Source organism: Sipha flava, unplaced genomic scaffold (genome assembly GCF_003268045.1).
Source record: "Sipha flava isolate LNK unplaced genomic scaffold, YSA_version1 361_pilon_pilon, whole genome shotgun sequence".
Taxonomy (NCBI): Eukaryota; Metazoa; Arthropoda; class Insecta; order Hemiptera; family Aphididae; genus Sipha; species Sipha flava.
The window spans coordinates 61,924-81,013 of NW_020273062.1; the positions used below are offsets into that span (position 1 = coordinate 61,924).

Genomic DNA, 19,090 nt, shown 5'->3' on the forward strand with positions numbered 1-19,090 from the left:
AAAAGAAATACGTAATTGAATAGACAAAATTTTATCTATTCTATATAGTGTATAAGTACAGAATAAAAAAATTAAAATTAAAAAATACATCAATATTTAATCATTTAAAATATAGTTAATTAATTTTATTTATATTAATGAGGGTTGAACGTATTTTTATTTTTTAAATTGTATTTCTAATTTATCCTAAAAACTATGGCTCTTCGAAAAGCTGCTGGATTTGTTATTTATAGAAAAAACTGTAATAATGTAAATGAATATTTACTTATGCAAGCATCTTATGATAATTATCATTGGACTCCACCTAAAGGTAAAAAAAAAAATATTTAATTTGAAATATCAACAGTATTAAATTGTGTGGTATCATTAGGTCACTTGGAAGAGAATGAACTCAATATAGATGCAGCTATTCGAGAAACTGAAGAAGAAGCTGGAATTAAAGCGCGAGATCTCAATATACATCATGATTTTGAAAAAGTGTTGACGGTAATAAAACTTATATAAGCATTAAATAACTATAACAAGGTCTTAGTGTTAGAAATTGAAGGAAGATTAAAGTGAATCGTTTTCCAGCTCCCTATGTGAAATTAAAAAGAAAAATAATAAATTTTACAATAAATTTGTGTTTAGACTATTATTTACAGATTTATTTTATATTTTTGTTAAATTTAATACAATGTCCTAAGTACTAAGGAAATTGGAATATATAATTATGTTATTTGAAACGATTCTAGTTTAGCAACCTATCGATTTTATTAATTTTTTTTTTTCAAAATGTGTGTTTTAGAATGTTTTATAAGTATGTAAAAAAAAAAACCCAGACAAACTTCGTTTTGAAGTTATTGATGAAAAACTTGAAGTGATGTCCTTTGTGATATTTTCGCTTTCCGAATTATGATTCGTCGATTTCAACAATTGACCCCGGTTCACTTACATATAAAGTATTTATGAAGAATAATGCACTAAAAATTGTCTACTAGTGTAAAAATGAAAATTTTTTTTTGCAAATGATGCGTGTGGTATCGACAATGGCCAATGAAACTATATACAAGTGTTTCGGTATTCGTCGCTTCGCTGTGCCAATCGAAAATATCCCTTTACTTGCTATTCAAAACCACCTCAAGTAGATATCAAGGACAATAAAAATATAAATATGTGAAAATTTAAATTAAATATTCAACTCTTAAGTATTTTTTTAAAAAAAATGCGGGTTATGAAAAAAATTAAGTTTTTAAAGTTTTTCATCAATAACTTCATAATGAAGTTTGTCCGGGCTTCTTTTTTTAACAAACTTATAAAACACACGTTTTGGAAAAAAAAAATTAAAAAAATCGATGGGTTGTTAAACTAGAATTATGCCTATTATTTATTTATAAGTATTGTGTATACTACCATTAACTGTAAAATTTTCATTTTATAATGAGTATATTTAATAAAAGGTTTGATTTTTGAATAAAAATCATAATATTTTTAATGGATGATATAGGAAAAGCTGCGAATATATTTCAACTCTCTCCAGTACAGATAAGAATTTAAAATTTACCACTATAAAGAGCATTGAATATTTATAATTTAAGTAAATTAATGTAAAAATACCAAAATAGAATTGAAATATTTGTATAACTTATTTAATTTTTTTTTTTTTTTTGACAGTTAGATATAATATCAATGTTTAAAATATTTTAATATTTATTTTAAATTTCTGTCATTCAAAAGAGTAATAAAAATGCTGTAAAATTTACATTTGCAGCTGTTTTCTGGAATATAATAATTTTAAGCATACTTTACTGTCATAATTTATCATAAATTTAGTTGAATATATATAAAATGTCCTTATGCCTAAATTATAAACAATAATTTACTTTGTATAGTTTTTCAAAATTTAGAACTAGAGTTTAAAGTGGCAAAAAATGGCAGGGGGAACTCTAATTTGTATATTATTCTCAGCATTCCATACAATTACTAGGTAATTAATTATAAAAAAGTATTCATATATTATGAGGTTTTATTAATGAACATTCCTCAACATTAATTCCTCTACAAACTCTACTCAAATCCATGGGCTGTAAAAAAGTAAAAATTTGTAGTAGAATTATCGTTTTAAATAATATATTGTTAATACCTTAATAAAATAAAAAAAAATTAAATAATGTATTTATAAATATATATTACTATATAATTTATAATTTTTAGTAAATATTAGTTTTGTTTATAGAACATTGTTTAATACTTAGTGATATAAACTAAATTGCAAAACCAGTTTTTCAAATGTTCTATTGTGTATAGTTATTTTTAACTAACAGTTGATCGTTTCACCAAACTTTTCCGAGAAATATTAAAGGGAACGTTTTATAAGCGATGTGAAAGATAGGTGCACTGAGTCTCCTAGTTTGCCTCTTCACTTTAGCCTGGCTTAGAACTAATTTTTGATATTAATATGAAAATATTGAATTAATTATATAGGTAACTATAAATATGAATTTTTACTCAAATTTTGATTCATCTATGAAATGCTTTTGTACTCGTATTTATTTTTTAATTTTAAATATTCAATAAATAGTTAATTGAAAATCCTATTAATATAGTTTTATTTTAAAATGTTAATTTAAAACTAACTGTTCTAGTGAGATTTACTAAAATGAAATAAAATGTTTACAATGACAATGAACTGTTAAATATTTTCAGTTAGATTGTACCTAAAAATTAATTTCATTGTATAAATATTATTTTATATTAATATGTTTTTTTTCTTTTTGTAGTATGCACCAAAAAATAAGCCATTTACCAAACAAGTTACTTATTGGTTAGCTTGTTTAGTTAACCCTGATACACCAATTATATTATCTCATGAACATAAGGATTTCAAATGGCTGCCCTTAACACAAGCCAAAGAAAAAGCTGCATTTCCTGAATTGCAAAAATTACTTGATGAATGTGAAAACTATTTAATTAAAACTAATGCTTGAAAGCACTTATGTAAATCTTAACTTTATAGAACCATTTTAATTTTAATTATAATTCTATTATTTTTCATCATTGTAAGTACTATAAAATTAAAGTAATAAAAAAGTTTTTAAATAATTAATATAGTCCTGTATTAACATTAACAGAACAATTTTTACTTTAAATATTACGACCGAGCTGTTTCCTCCTGTTCAAGACAATCTAGTCTGTTTCCTCATAATTATTACACAAACGGAAAATTTACTTTTCGTTTATTCAATAAAAAGCTTGTATAGTAATTTTTTGTTAATATGAAAGATTGAAATCAAACTATGGTGTAATAGATTTTTAAGAATAAATTGGAATCTTGTTTTGAATAAGTATAATATATTTGTACCTTTATTCTGGCTGAAAAATTATGTAAGTCAAACTGTGTGATTTTATCAAATATATAAATAAACAAGTATCTAATGACAATATATTATTAAATGTAATACTGCATGTAATCACTTTTTAAGTATAGTATCATAAAACTTGAACATACATTTATGAAAAATGTCCAAAAATTTTTAATTGACATTAAAAAAAAAGAAATTGGTAAAATTATTCATTGTTGCGAATTTAATGTTATTTTTTTTTTTTAATAATAAAACTTTTTTCTTACTATTTGGATATATTAATAACTATAAATAAAAAATGTTAAGTGATATTCTAATGAATCTTTATTTATTTAAGTGTAGTATAAAAATATTTTTGTTTTATAAATTTTAATGTTGTAATAAATACCTAGGAACCAAACTATAACATAGTATGGCATGTCTTTTCTAATGCATTTAACAATACCATAGTTGCTTTACTTTGTATTATTATATTATAATAAAACCACATTTAAATATAAAGTAGGTACACATAACATTTTTAGTCTGAAGAGTACTAAAAAAAATGTAATAACAAAACTCTTATGGAATATATAAATGAGATATTATTTGAATTATTAGATATTATTGAACACTTATAATAAAAATAATAATATAAGTTCTGTTCATTCATAGAATCACACCAATATTTAAACAATTTTTATTTTAACACCATACAATTTCTGAATAATAGTAACTAATGAAGATCCATGTTAATTAGCAATCATTTTGCAATCAAGATTGTATAATCGAGTAACTTAGGAACTAAACAGCAAGTATCTAACACAAATACTGCTCATAGTTCCCATCATTAATAATGGCACCGATTCTTTGTATGTAAATTAAATTTTCTTACTTTAATCAAACTTGTTTTGTAAATTTATTAATGGGTATTCAAGATTATTAAACTAGATAATACTTAGATGTATTCTAAAAACAAAATGTGGTTCATTTCTCAAGCATCTTATCCATAAACAATTTCATCATTATTAGTCATTTTTAAACACTTCCACATAAAAACATTTAAAAAATGATACATGCTATGGGCACAACATATTAGTCATATTATATAAATATATTAAAAGGATAATTAAAATTATTAAATAAATCACAAATTATTTAAATACAACAGGTCAATAACTTTATTGTGGTATAGAAAATCAATTCCTGAATGTGAATTTATTGATACAAATTAGAATCCATTTAAAATATTATTATTATCATAATCTTTAAACAATATTTGTGAAAATAAACTTTAGCAAAAAAATTAAACAAAATTAATAGTTTAACAATAACTTTTTGTTGAAATTGCAGTTTTTAATATTAACTTATGAAAATAGTAATACTTGATTTCAATAGTTGAAGAGTAACCATTTCTTTTATTATTAATATACACAAAAAACTCGGGTGTTTTAGAGTTGTTTTTTTTTATATAGAAAAATATGATTTGTTCAATGAAGTTAGTTACACATTTTATATATTAAAGGAAAATAATTATAAGTAATAAAAATAAAATCAACACATTTTAAGAAACTTAGTTGTTATTTAATTGATTTTTGTCAATTATATTAATTGAGAAAAAGAAATTGTTAATTAGTTTTAAACACGATTTATAAGTACATGAATACTTTTAAATAAAACCAAAAGTACTTTAATTAAATTTAAAATCAGAATTAATATAATCAGATATATATATATATATATGTAATATACATGTATATCAACAGACAATAAATCATTAACCTCTTGTAATACTCTATTATAGAAAGGTTCTTTATTTTCCATTCTCGAGAGCATGGATTTCAGCCAATACTTCACTTTTCTTAGAAATTTTCACACGTTGATCATTATCTATTTTACCACCTTGAGCAACCTTCAATTCCAGCTCATCGATAGTCTTCAACTTCTTTTTAAGGTTCCTGATTCTTTTAGCAGCTTCAACTGAAATCTCAATAACAGGTTTAACAAGTGCTTTAGATTTTGTATTTGATTTTACTTGTATCTTAGGTTGGGCTTGGGTTTTAGATTGTTCTTGGGTTTTAGGTTGAGACTTAGTTTTGACCTCAGATTTAGTACTCTTTTCAGTCTTCTGGCTAGTTTGTACTGAAGCCTTTTGCTGTACTGTAGCTTTTTGCTGTGCTGGAGCTTTTTGCTGCACTTGGGCTTTTTGCTGCACTGGAGCTTTTTGCTGTACTGGAAGGGCAGTTTTCTTTTCATTTTTCTTAGCCTGGGTTCCATTTGTCAATACTTGAGTCTGTTTTTTGTCATTAACTTTATTAGGTTTGTTTTCTTGTTTTGTATCTTTTTTGTTGGCAGATTTTTTACCACCTTTCTGGCTTTCCTTCTTGGTTGGTTTTGGAGGTTCAGGAAACAAAACTCTATGAAAAAAAAAATTTAATAATAAGCCAACATTGAAATACAAGTACTAATAATGACATATAAGATTGCATTTATACTCACTTAATAAGTGCTTCAAGATTACTGATTTCCTTCAAAACCAAATGCTTTGTAGATATCTTTTTACGTTGATCATTATCAATTGAATGCCCTTCTGCTACTTTAACTTGCAACTCTTCAATATTTTTCAATTTCTTCTTAAGATTTCTTACTCTTTTCACTGGATCAGTTCCAGGCTCTTCCGGTTTCTTTTCCACAGGTTTAGTTTCTTTGACTTTTTGCACTTCAGGCATTTTAACTTTCTCTTGCTTAGGTGGTTTCTCAGCAAGAACCTGCTTAGGTTGCTGCTGCTGTTTTGGTGCCGCAACCATTGGAACGGGAGCACCAGGAGGTAATTTGGGTTTATTAATGACAAACTTCTTTCCTTTGGATTCGTAGAGTGCTACTTCGTCCTGGGGAATGTAGTTCTCCTTGAGTCGCCGTTCCTTACGCCAAGTGCCGTCCGGACGCTGTGTTGCTGGAACGTAGTAACCTTTATCGTCTCTTAAAATAGCTGATGTTTCGTTCAAGTACTGATGGGCCATTTGCTACTTACCAATACTGCTTTAAGTACTGGACTGCAACAACTAGGAGTCTCGGAAAGAATAGAAAAAAAAGTAAACTGAAATACCACGCTTCCGATAAAATGGCAAACACTTACACCAAAAACTTGTGGCGTGTGCTTCTCGATTGGAAAAAAAAACCCTCTTATCATAAAACCGTCGTTGTTACAAAGGATACAACAACAATGTGACCAACATGCGTCGAAAGATTTTACCAATGAGATTTCAAATCATTATTATCATTTTCAATTTTAAATTGTGGAAAAACACAAAAAAACTTTTATATAATTTCATAGATAATAAAAAATACCCCATGCTAGAAAGAGAATATTTCTAATAATTACTTCTCTTTTCTTTAAAAAACCACGACTCCACGTAAAGTAATTATAGGCGTGTCCAATCCATTATTCTATAATCTATGTGTATTTTTGGACTTCGTCAATGTGATGAAGTATCGATAAAGCTCTCGAATCTCGAATAACAATCGGTGGGAATACCATTATGTTGGGCGTTCGTTGTTCAATTTTGAAACGATAACGACAATTTAAAATATTCGCAATCATTATTCTCTCCGATGGTTTTGCTAGAGAACTATATATAATAAATATTATAGTTCCTTAGCTTTGCCCCACGCATGAAAAACCTATCCATAGCCGTGATGATAATACACAATTAAGCCATTCGAGCACTGCATATAATATTGTTACTTTTTAATTTATTATTTTAATATTATGTACCTATTTACATTATCAATGTACGTTATGATTATAAAATTGCTAGCTTTGCACATGGCGGCTATGATTCATATCCTCCCGTAATGTTGTATAGCAGTGATCTTCAACCAGTGGATCGCGACCAAACTTTGGATCGCGTAAGCTTTAAGATTAGGTCGCGATAAGTATTCTGTTTAACATTTAGAAAATTTATATTCATATATATTATATAATGTAGGTATGTCATATGATATTGCATAAAAATATTTTCGAATAAACCCGAAACCGTACTATTTTATACTATTTTAAATTTGTATAAATTAGAATGAACATTTTTTTTCTTATACACTTATACCTAAGTAGAAAAAAAAACCAAAAACCACTATGCGATACATGCCACCAGTGGCGTTCTCAGGAATTTTCAGTGGGGGGGGGTTCTGAAAATTTACTAGAATACAAAAGTGGGGGACTCTGCCCCTACACCCCCCATAGTCATAATAATTACAAATTTTGTACTGTTTTAAAAAACCACATTATCACCAAATTGTTAAATTGATAGCGCGGTCGTGTCATAGAACATATTCTATGGTCGTGCTCCAATCCAACTTGATAACCGTGATAATGCTAACTAATGACGTATAAATCACTAAATTATAATCAATAAAATAAATAATAAATTATTATTAAACTATTGGAATAATTTTAAAAAAATACAGCCAATGGTGGGGGGTTCAAACCCCATGAACCTCCCGTGAGTATGCCACTGCATGCCACTAATCATTAACTGTCAATCACATATTGGAGGAGTGTACACAATATATCTCAATACAGACCGACCTGAACATACCATACATCATGTTCAAAGTACTTAGCAAAAACCAACTCTGAAAATCGTCACATTCTTAAGTACCTATCACAAATATTATTAGTAAATCTTAATTTTACACCTAACTTCACCTATATAATATTATAATATGTCATATGAAATATTGTAATTTTAAATCTAACACCTAATACATCTAATATGTAACATCTAATACCTAGCTTATAATACCTGCTGTTGAAGCCATTTTCAGAAAAAAAAATGAATGAACAGTCAAATTAAGTAATCGTGTAGTGATAGCCCGACAATCCATAAAACTCATTTACTTTTCATATATAAATATATACATAGGCGTGCGTATGGGGGTGGCCGGGTGGGCCGCGGCCCCCCCTGCGGACTCTGGTTTTTTTTTAATAAATGTATATCTATACTATACAAGATAGCGAAAATTTTTACATTTTACATGATTAAAGTAAAGCCAGTTATAATCTTGTAGTATAGAATTGGTATCTGTGAATAAATGTAATAAAGTTACTAATCAGAACTTGTATATAATGTAATAATTGAAGATGTAATTGATACATTCAAAAACTTTACTCCCGTGGATAGAAAGATTGAGTTGTAAATAGTATAATATGTGAATAAGGATTTCTTAAATATAAATTGTGTGAGTTTAAATAGTATTTATTTTTATATTTGCATATTGAATTAAATAAATAATTTATAAACTTTAAAATATTTAATTATACTAGTAGTCTTTAGTACAAGAATCTTTGGTTCACTTTTTTTAAGGCCCCCCTGCGGACAAAGTCTGCGCACGCCTATTTATATATATATATATTAATTTGTGTGAAATTGAGCTGAGGTGGAGGTATTTCGTGTGAAAAGAGTCCAGGACAAATATCGCACTAATTTCTTTTGTGTATTATAACATATACTTCTTTCGGTATCATTACATGCATTTTTTTTTGGTATCATTAATTATAACAAAAATTAAATATTACCTAGATACCTAGAAAAAATAAATATATATATATATTAATTTATTCGGTTATAAAAGCACTTCTCCAATGACATATATTAAGCAATTTTAACTTTTTTATTTGGTTTTAATAGCTAACGAAGTTGACATGGGTCGCGAAAATGTTTGGTAAGAAAAGTGGGTCGAGGATAGAAAAAGGTTTAAGACCACTGTTGTATAGAACTGCGGTTCCCAAACTTTTACGACCTCCGTGGTCCTTAAGAAATATTTTTTGTTTCGTGGAACCCCAACGTCTTTAACTTCAACTAACTACCAATTCTGTAATTATTTATTGAAAAACCAATAATCTAAAAAATGTTTTAAAGATAGTTCATGATTTTTGTTTACTACAATTACTGTTCTCAATATTCAGGTATGTACATCTTTCGGAATAATCAAGATTGTCCCACGGAACCCTTAGGTTCCGCGGAACAGACTTTGGGAATCACTGGTATAGGAAGTCGGCTATTTAGTTGTTTTATATGAATACCTGAAAAAAAGTACCAAGAAAAATAGTCCCCTGAAAAAATAACAATGTTATATATATGTATGTGTTAGTAATAGATAACTTATAAATCATTAAATTAGATTATAAATATTCTGCTAAACATCTTATGTGTGACACTGGGTGTAAATATTAATATAAATACCTAATGATGTAATATAATTTATGAATAATGTAATTTTAATAAACATTTTCTATTTTTTTTTATATTTAAGATGAATTATTAGAAATATAAGAAAATTAGCAAATAGTGAATATTTAAAAACAAATGTCTAATACTAAGTTTTTATTCAGTATAATAAAAATCATATTATTGAAACTTTTACAGTACACATATATAGCATTAGTGTTATTAAACTTTATAATAAATGGATATTTTTTGGACTTATATAACCGGCATTATGTGTTAGAGTTAGAGTAGGTACAAAGTAGATTAAATATTTAAAATTCACAACATCATATATAATGTGTACTGAAAATGACGGTTTCACAATTTCACAATCATAAGTAAAGATTCTAGGCATATGAAATTTTTAAATGCTCATGGTTAAAAGAATTATGATTTATGATATGAATATTTTCTATGATAAGGTTAATAATGTAAGCATTGCCAGCTCTGAATACTCATAGGACATATATTATGTATTATATCATATATTCTATGGCATATGGCGGCTTTGCTTCAATGGTAATATCGAGTCAGCTAACTTTTATAATTGTTTTATATATCTGTGTATGTAACAGACATATCTGAAACTTTTCTTTTGCATTTTTTCATTTTAAGAGTATTTTTAATATTTTTCGATCATTTTATTTTTTTTACAGTAAATTTGAACAGTATACTAGTATGTTGTATAGTATTTTTTGCATATTACAAATTTAAAATATAAAGAACAATTATTTAAAAGCACCTTTTATAGTTTTGAAGTTTAAATTTATGGGTCCAACAATTCCTTTACCAACTCAACCAAAACTGACACATTGAAAACTTGAATAGAAGTTGCAATATACTGCTGTGAATATTTTCAATTTATTAAATTTTAGCGTATTTAAATCCAAACCTTAGTCATTATAATACTTAAATTACAGTTTATAATCAAATATAAATAGTGAAGTAGAAATTATTAAGAAAAATGTTTCTACAATATAAGTAAAATAACAATCAAATTATTATTTTTCTATAACCTAACATATTTTTAACTCATTGATTATTGCATGAATAGATTTACACATTTTTTCTCTATATTATATTAAGAAAGAAAATAATTCATTTTTAACTATTTTAATATTATATTTTGTCCTACTATTACCAAAAATGTATACCAATAAGGCTACAGCTATTTTATAATTTTATTTAAAATAGATTGAAACATTATTATTGAAAATATTTATGTAGTGTATATTTCATAGAAGTAAATATTAAATAAAACAATTTTTATTGGAAAAATAATATTTAATGAATGAAAAATGATTCACAGTTATAATGTTACTTAGTTCCTTCAACAAATAATCCAGAAAACAAATATCCACCGCCATTGTCCATTGTCACGTCAGGATGCGTTCTACTTGGAAGTACTTGATGATATCTCATAAAACTATCAGTCAATCGAAGGAAAACTACATCTCTTCTCGTCTTAAATTCAGCATATAAGGAAACTAATATTTCTCTGTATGCTGAATAAACAACAAAAGGTCTTGACAAAGATAAATATGGTAAAAATGTTTTAACAATTTCAGTGGGTTCCTCTCTGCATACAACAATTAGGCCATCAAATTTGTTAGACTTTAAGAAATTTAAACCATCCATACTAGTTATTGACCTATGTTTTTTCTTAACTTGTATATATGCTTCATCACTTTTTCTTTTTTTATCTTCTGAACAGATAGGTACATCATCTTCATCTTTTTCTTCCTTAATATCAAGTTCATTTCTTTTATTTAATATTTCATACAAACTTACGGTTAACATTTGTTTCATTTTAGATTCAGAAAAATTCATAGCTTTCACTGCTCTCAATGCATTTTGTTCAGCTGTTGAAGAGAATATATGTATTAAGCATCCATCATCATGCAGTTGGTTAAGGAGTGATGCTTGTAATAATCCTTGACTTCCATTCTCATAAAGTAAATACTTGCCGCCAGGATCCAAATTAACACGACATAATATCTGAGCTAATGTATCAAACCTTATAGGTATAGTCTTAGGAATGGTTTGTTGCTTATATAATACATCAGTAACAAGTCTTATTGTAGGCTTAAATATTGTCAAAAAGTCACAGTACTTCCTTGCTTTTTTTTTCAAATACTTTTCCTGAGCATACTCAGTTTTCAGCTGAAACGTTTTGCTATTCTCCAACAGACGTTCAACAATATTTTGACCAGTTTCTCCGCTTTCTTTAAGAGCTATTATTTCATCCGTACTAAGCAATTGGGAAGAACTATCATCAGTTATTAGTTTGTTATCAGTACCACAACCATTTGTTGCCCATTGATTTCGTGCCTGATTGTCATTACAAATTACTAATGTATAATGTCTCTTTTTCTCCGGTATTGGCTCCAGTTTAAAGGTGGACGAATATGGTTGTCCTATAGATGCTTTAAGATCAATTACATCACGACCAAGTTTCAATGTGGCTTTGTTGGATACCTGATGAATTAAGTACGTTTCATTTTTATTGATAATCAAATAATTACCCTGTGTGATGATGTTTTTTAGATTTGTAGCAGTCATGATACTTCTTAAAAGTAATATTAACAAAATGTAAATTGTTTCACTATAATTTAATACAATAATTCATGACTAAATTCTATAAGTGAACTATCAGTAAATTTTAAAAGTATTGACAATATTAATTGTATAAAACTAATGGGTAATAAATTAAGTAATTAATAACAAACTATTAGAAGTTTAAAATTCTTTTAATTTAATTTCTTTTTAAATTCTTATCATTGATATACGATAAATTCTGAATATTTTATACCATACACATGGTTTAAAAACCGTACGACAATTTAAAACTAGTAATAAGTAATTATTCTCTGATAGGATTTTAATCGTAATCTGTAAGCATTTAGCATTTAGGTATAATTATAGAACAAATAAACTTTATAGGATTGTTTTTGATATTCCATTCATAGAAGATTGGCCCGTTAAATATTATCGAACTATTTTAAATACATCATATTTTCTTTTATTTTTTTGTGATTAAGCCTTTTAAAGATAAGATAAATTCCAAACTTGCCGATTTAATCAATTCCCATTAATTTGTTAATTTATATTGATTATTTACTATAACTAATGTAATTAAGTAAAATTGATAATAAATAGTGAAATATTAATATATATTTAAATTTAGCCCCTAGATACACGATAGCACACGTAATATTTATTAATATATGTAATTCGTGTTTATAATACTATAATCATTATGCGCATTAATACATGGACAAATATTAAATTATATGTTGCAATTTAAATATTTAGGTTTTTTATTTTTATTTTTTTGATATATGTGTACATTGTTGTTAAATTGTAGTCTACATTTTTTTTTGTCCAACATTTAAGTTCACACTGATTAATCGATGATAACAATCACGGACGTAATTTATTACAGGATATTGTGATAAAAGTTAAATACATGATACCTATACGATATTATTGATTGCAGTGGTTAAAAACTGCAATTTAGTAATTTTTGTTATTTTGTGTTTGTTAGTTTTATTATAATGTGTATGTAACATTTATTTTTGATAAATTTGATATATTTTGTATTTTAATAGTAATATTTTCGTGTTGAACACCATATTTGTCAACTGTCTATTAGGTATAGAATTATTTCTGCAATAAAAATTTTACAAATAACCTTAGACAACCAAAATATGCATTTATTTTAAAGATTTCACTGATTCAATATGCAAACCGATCAACAAATAAGAAAAAGATTGCGAGATGAGTTTAATGATATTGAAACCAAACACATGTGGAACATTACATTCAGGGTAAGTAAATTAAATAACTATAGAATTATATACACTATAGGCAAATTGTGTTTTGTTTTGTTATGTTCATCATGAGTAAAATAATTTTAATTATTTATTAAGTATAAGTATAAAAGTTATGTATTTTGTTATTAAATTAAATCATAACATTATTTTTAATTATATTCATTATTATGGATTTATACATTAAGAAATACATCTCATATTAAAACAAGTTAACGAAACTTATTAAAAAGTTTATTAATTTATTTAATCATGCATATTAAATGAAATTAATAATAGCAACAAAATTAAATTCCTTTATAATACCCTATAATAAAAACTATTTTAATATTAGTAAGGAAGATTTACTTAAATTATAAAATCCTAAGTTATATAATTACTTATTGAATTATCATTATAAATATTTTTTATCACTATTTATACTTATTTTATAAATATTAAAATTGTATCAAACTAATAAATAATAATCATTAACCTTTTATAATTAATCATGTAATATGTATTTAGAAAAAAATATAATATTCTTTATTTATTATTGCATCTATTTTTCATTTTTACTTTAAATGCTTTTTACTTTGGAAGAACAATATTTAACTACACAGCTTCTGATTAAATTTATGATTTACTATGATAACAGTTATTAGTTACTCTTAAATGGTTATACTATTGTGTACTATGGATGTAATAATTATTGTCTTAGAATAAAAAATATGATTAAACATTATGGAATATTTTATAGTTTGTTGAATCAGAAAGTTCAAAAATTAAGAAAACATCAGATGAAGCAAAAAAGCCTCAGAATAAGGGGTTTAATCGATATCAAGATGTTTCTCCTTATGATGATACTAGAATTATTCTTAAAAGAGGAAATGTTTCTTATATAAATGCTAATCTTGTACAAGTAAGAATATTAGTTTCAAAGTTTAATTATAATTTATTGATAAAAGTTTATTATAGTTTTGTATTAAGTATTTAGTTGGTATTTGATATTTAAATATACATATAGATTTTTTTTCATATAGATCTGCAACTGTGAAAGACAGTATATTTTAACTCAAGGACCATTGGAAAATACTACTTCACATTTTTGGGTTATGGTTTGGGAACAAAATACCAAAGCTATTGTAATGTTAAACAAAGTTATTGAAAAGAAAAAAGTAATAAAGTTTATTTAGATAATAATTAATTTATAAATAAAAACATTTTTTTTTTCCTCTTAAGCTTAAATGTCATCAATATTGGCCTAAGAAAAGGAAGGATAATGATAAATTTATCTGGAATGATGTTAGTTTATCTGTTGAATTTATATCTAAAATCAATCATGGATTTTATGCACAGAGTGTATTGAAGTAAGAATTAATCATATTCCTTGTAAATGTTTTGAAAAAAATCTTTGACTTTTGTTTTACAGACTCAACGATTTACATTCAGGAGAATCTCGTGAGATTTATCATTTCCATTATACCGATTGGCCAGACTTTGGTGTGCCTAAAACTCCTACACCTTTTTTACGATTTCTAAGGGACGTTAGACGTAGTGGTGCTCTTGATCCATCTCATGGTCCATCTATCATTCATTGTTCTGCTGGAATAGGACGCTCAGGAACATTTTGTTTAATAGATATTTGTCTTATAAAAGTGAAAATTAAAATTTTAAGATTTAGATTAATATTACATTAATTACTTAATTATTTTAGATGAACACACCGGAAGGTTTAAACTATGTTCACATACGTACATTATTAGCTGAAATGAGAAAATGTCGTGTAGGACTTGTTCAGACTTCAGAACAGTTAAGATTTGTTTATCAAAGTGTAATTGAAGCTCTTGATACAGATTGGGAAGCTGATAATGAGGTAAATACTTATATAAATATTATATCAAACAATTTTAACATGCTCTTAATTATAATAATTGAAACAAATTATCTATACTAATATTTATGAATGTAAATTTAATTGAATCTTAATAGTTAACTTGAAAATTACTTGGCCAGTTTCTATAAAAGCTTTATAATATATATTTTTTTAAATCTGTTAAATTTTATTGGCTATACTTAATTTTATTATTGGTTAAAAAAGGGGAAGAGATATACTATTGTAATTAGTTATAACACTTGTTGAATATATTTTATTTATTTTTTTTTGTGGAGTACATCAAATATTTTTATCTCTCACCAGTTCCACAGTATGACATTTTTATTTTTTTATGGCAAGTATAAAAAAATGTCCATCTTACTTTTCAATTTGGTTTTTTTTTCAAACTTAAAACTGTAAAAAGATAATTTTTAGAATATACATTAAAAATATATACTACCAAAATTAACTCAATCGGGTTGTAAATATTTTTGTTGTTTTAAAGAATAATATTAATACTTATTTTGTAACTAATTTATCTTCAAAATACCTGTGTACCAATTTAGTATTAACAACTAATGTTATAGAAATATTGTTATATAAATATATATTTGACTTTGGCAAAGTTGGGTTTTTCAGCTAGTATAAATATACCCAAAAACTAAAATGTTCTCAACGTCTGGAATCATAATATAATTAAATTCTATTTTTTAACTACACTAATAAGTTTTGATTTTTATAAGTATTCATTTTAAATAGTATTAAATGAAAGCTTTTTTAAATATTTTAAAATTTTAAATAAAAAGTTTTATTGTTTGTTAAATTTACCCAATTTCATTATAAACATAAGTTTAATTATATTATAAATCCAAACGATCCAATGTATTTGTGAATTGAATGATATACTGTGTCTTTTAGCAACTTGTTCAGTGTGCAGCTCACTTTTAATTGAAAATTGCTTCTTTTTCAGCATTTTAAGTATTTTATAATATTCAATAATACCATAAATAATAATATGTTTTTGTTCTAGGATGATTTACCTAATTTAGATGGCACATTATTAAATAATGCAAGTGGTTCTGATTGTGGAAGCAGTGATAGTGAACTCAGTAATGAGGCACCTCCTTTACCACCCCCTCGTATGGAATCATTAAGGCCACAAGATGAAGATGATTCTGTGGATGAAGAATCATCAGTATCAGAATCTGATAGTGATGAAAATGAATCAACTCCACCTCCATTACCACCTCCTAGAGATCTCGACTTAACCAACTTTGATGAGTATGGAATCATATAAAATTTTCATATAACATTTATTTTAATAAAATGTTTTGTTTATTATTAGGCATAAGGATACACCAAATACCAAAGAAGAGCGTAATAAAAATAAAGTTGAAGGAGAGGCAGAAAAAACCAAATTTTTGGCTGACAAAATAAAAACTATTAAAAGAAAACAAAAAGAGCAAGAAGAGTGGGAACAAATCAAAAGGTCGTGGTTTTATCCATTGAGAAATATAGGAATTGGAGTTCTAGCTCTTAGTGGTGGTGTTATGATTGTTGCTTATTTGATGAATTATAGAAAATAACATTTTGATTATATTATTTAAACTCGGCTTTACAGTTTACAAGTGCATTAATAGATATACACATTGTTTATTTAAATTTTAACATTAAAAAGAGTAGTATTGCCAACAATCAAATATTTATCAAAGTACTGTATACCATTACTATTTGAATAATTAAGACTGAAATATCCATTATAACAAACACACAATAATAAAGCCAAATCATACTTTCAATTCTACACTAATCTTAATCTGTTTTATATTTTAATTAATTAAAATAAAATATGGGATTTATTTTGCTATAAAACAAATTAAAATTATTTTTGTAGATTGTATATGTCGAGCTTTATAAACAAATGTAAATAATTCCAAATAGCATAAATAATACCATTTTACATTATTTTAGTTAATGACACATCATGTAAACTACAATATCATAATATATATTTATAATTTATATATTTTCTTAACGAATCAATACAAATTATCATTCTGGAAATGATATTTTACTGTATCTTTAATAAAATAACTTATATAATTAAGGTTAATACAATTTATATTTTAATAAGAATAAAAATGCTGAATTAACATAAAAAAATGTAATGAAAAACAACATAGTTCAAAATCACAAATATGTATGTTTTCATATTTTTTTAAACAAAAACTTGTACGATTATAATTTCTTTATACATTCATACCATACATTTTTTCATTGTGTATTGATGTGAATCCATTAATTTATATTTCTTGTATAATTTATGGAATATGAATATACTTGTAAAGTTATAAAATTTATCTGAGCATTTTTATTCAAATTTTATGTTAAAAATTAATTATACTTCATTATTATTGAATATTTTGAAATTTATCTAAAAATGTACAATAGTATAAATTTGAAAAATTTAAGATTGAATTAAAATTTAAATAAATCAAATTAATTATATTTTCAAAAAAAATTGCTTGGACATATTCATCATTATTTTTTTTTAAATTGTAAAAAAAATATTATTTTTATTATCTAGTATATAACTACTCAGTGTAACTAATTTTATTAAGAAATAAGCAATTTAAGGTTGAAACTTTAATTTATTTTGGTTATGTATTATAAATCTTATTGATTCATAGCTACTTAAATATTATAAACTATTATATATGAAATTAATGTAATACTGTCTGAACTCAAAATTATTACTAGTATCTTTTTTTTATTTTACACATTTATGTTAATTACCGTTGTATTATTATTCTACTTATGAAGTGTTAATCAGGTTTTAAAAATGTTCATACTGTAAAGACTGTTTTATCGCGTTTAAAATTCAACTGATTATAAAATGATTAAAATTTGACATTACAGATTTACCTATTCATTATAACTATATGTTAACAATATAATTTACATGTTATACATTTTTCTATTATTCAATTAATACTTAATAAATACATTTGAATACCATTTAATTTTATAAAATGTTTTGTTTTAAATTTCTAGGCACTGCAACAATGGAAACCAAAGTAAAAATAAATGAAATGGAGTCGTTTCATCACGTTTTTTGAAAATTATTTAAAATGTTTTTATCTATAAATAATAAGTTTATAAATGAAATTTTTTACATTATGAAAAAATCTATATCATGTTTTAATCATTGATTTAATTTTCTGAGATAAATGTTAAATTAATATAATAATAGTTTATTCTATGACTACTTAATTCATGTCACTAAATGTTTGACTTATTATAAACAATGCATTTAGTAAATTTTGCTACTATTATAAATATAATATTATCTTGATGATAAATTGAATTAAATTAAAATTGTATGTACATTAGATAAAGAAAATTGTAATACTTTATAACTATTAAAATTTAAGTTATTATATTGATATTTGTTACTTATATGTGTACAAAATTAATCATAAATAGTAGTCAAAAAAAGTAGAAAATATTAATTTTTAGATAAAAATGTATTAAATTTATATTGTAGTTAATGCAAAAAGAAAAATTAATTACTAAAAGAATTAAATATTTTTAATGTTCTCAAAAACTTAAATTTTGTTTTAATTATCTTTAAACAATTATAATATATTTATACTTTTAATTTACTGTTTCATGTACTAACTGCAGGTACCTTTTACTTTATTGAAAACTGTGCTTATTCATATATTTTACGAGAGAACTAATTTTTATAAAAATGTCTTTAGTTCAACCATTGGTTAGAGAATATAATATAATTCTATAATCAATAATTCA

The 19,090-nt window shown here is 25.0% G+C and overlaps 4 protein-coding genes across 7 annotated transcripts; 2 read left to right on the top strand and 2 right to left on the bottom strand.

Annotated features, from left to right (window-relative positions):
- Nucleotides 1-78: 78 nt before the first annotated feature.
- LOC112687799 (bis(5'-nucleosyl)-tetraphosphatase [asymmetrical]) lies at nucleotides 79-3,345 on the top strand. The gene is made up of 3 exons (XM_025560744.1): nucleotides 79-310; nucleotides 371-486; nucleotides 2,760-3,345. The coding sequence occupies exons 1-3, from the start codon at nucleotides 196-198 to the stop codon at nucleotides 2,964-2,966; spliced, it is 438 nt and encodes a 145-aa protein (XP_025416529.1). The 5' UTR covers nucleotides 79-195; the 3' UTR covers nucleotides 2,967-3,345.
- A 1,687-nt stretch (nucleotides 3,346-5,032) lies between these two features.
- Nucleotides 5,033-6,444, bottom strand: LOC112687801 (partner of Y14 and mago). Of its 2 annotated transcripts, XM_025560746.1 has the most exons (3): nucleotides 6,352-6,444; nucleotides 5,820-6,273; nucleotides 5,033-5,737 (listed from the first exon to the last, which is right to left on the bottom strand). In XM_025560746.1, the coding sequence occupies exons 2-3, from the start codon at nucleotides 6,125-6,127 to the stop codon at nucleotides 5,134-5,136; spliced, it is 912 nt and encodes a 303-aa protein (XP_025416531.1). In that variant the 5' UTR covers nucleotides 6,128-6,273; nucleotides 6,352-6,444; the 3' UTR covers nucleotides 5,033-5,133. The 2 variants fall into 2 exon arrangements, with proteins under 2 accessions (XP_025416531.1, XP_025416530.1); XM_025560745.1 differs by having other exon boundaries at nucleotides 5,820-6,444.
- Nucleotides 6,445-7,756: 1,312 nt separating this feature from the next.
- LOC112687794 (tyrosine-protein phosphatase non-receptor type 2-like) lies at nucleotides 7,757-17,193 on the top strand. 3 transcript variants are annotated; one of them, XM_025560731.1, is made up of 10 exons: nucleotides 11,450-11,544; nucleotides 11,981-12,079; nucleotides 13,317-13,419; nucleotides 14,162-14,323; nucleotides 14,445-14,579; nucleotides 14,644-14,771; nucleotides 14,834-15,059; nucleotides 15,119-15,277; nucleotides 16,308-16,558; nucleotides 16,623-17,192. In XM_025560731.1, the coding sequence occupies exons 3-10, from the start codon at nucleotides 13,333-13,335 to the stop codon at nucleotides 16,861-16,863; spliced, it is 1,389 nt and encodes a 462-aa protein (XP_025416516.1). In that variant the 5' UTR covers nucleotides 11,450-11,544; nucleotides 11,981-12,079; nucleotides 13,317-13,332; the 3' UTR covers nucleotides 16,864-17,192. The 3 variants fall into 3 exon arrangements, with proteins under 3 accessions (XP_025416517.1, XP_025416516.1, XP_025416515.1); XM_025560732.1 differs by lacking the exons at nucleotides 11,450-11,544; nucleotides 11,981-12,079 and adding an exon at nucleotides 7,757-7,977 and having other exon boundaries at nucleotides 16,623-17,193; XM_025560730.1 differs by lacking the exons at nucleotides 11,450-11,544; nucleotides 11,981-12,079 and adding an exon at nucleotides 13,062-13,244 and having other exon boundaries at nucleotides 16,623-17,189.
- LOC112687796 (tRNA (adenine(58)-N(1))-methyltransferase non-catalytic subunit TRM6) lies at nucleotides 10,853-12,315 on the bottom strand. The gene has a single exon (XM_025560733.1). The coding sequence runs from the start codon at nucleotides 12,149-12,151 to the stop codon at nucleotides 10,907-10,909; it is 1,245 nt and encodes a 414-aa protein (XP_025416518.1). The 5' UTR covers nucleotides 12,152-12,315; the 3' UTR covers nucleotides 10,853-10,906.
- Nucleotides 17,194-19,090: the final 1,897 nt, after the last annotated feature.

Bases quoted from the DNA above. Each gene is read 5' to 3' on its own strand.
- LOC112687799 (XM_025560744.1), top strand. From the start codon at position 196: ATGGCTCTTCGAAAAGCTGCTGGATTTGTTATTTATAGAAAAAACTGT. The intron at 311-370 runs GTAAAAAAAAAA...TGGTATCATTAG, and splicing joins TCATTGGACTCCACCTAAAG to GTCACTTGGAAGAGAATGAA. The intron at 487-2,759 runs GTAATAAAACTT...TTCTTTTTGTAG, and splicing joins ATTTTGAAAAAGTGTTGACG to TATGCACCAAAAAATAAGCC.
- LOC112687801 (XM_025560745.1), bottom strand. From the start codon at position 6,340: ATGGCCCATCAGTACTTGAACGAAACATCAGCTATTTTAAGAGACGAT. The intron at 5,738-5,819 runs GTGAGTATAAAT...TTTTTTTCATAG, and splicing joins AATCTTGAAGCACTTATTAA to AGTTTTGTTTCCTGAACCTC.
- LOC112687796 (XM_025560733.1), bottom strand. From the start codon at position 12,151: ATGACTGCTACAAATCTAAAAAACATCATCACACAGGGTAATTATTTG.
- LOC112687794 (XM_025560732.1), top strand. From the start codon at position 13,333: ATGCAAACCGATCAACAAATAAGAAAAAGATTGCGAGATGAGTTTAAT. The intron at 13,420-14,161 runs GTAAGTAAATTA...AATATTTTATAG, and splicing joins TGTGGAACATTACATTCAGG to TTTGTTGAATCAGAAAGTTC. The intron at 14,324-14,444 runs GTAAGAATATTA...TTTTTCATATAG, and splicing joins TAAATGCTAATCTTGTACAA to ATCTGCAACTGTGAAAGACA.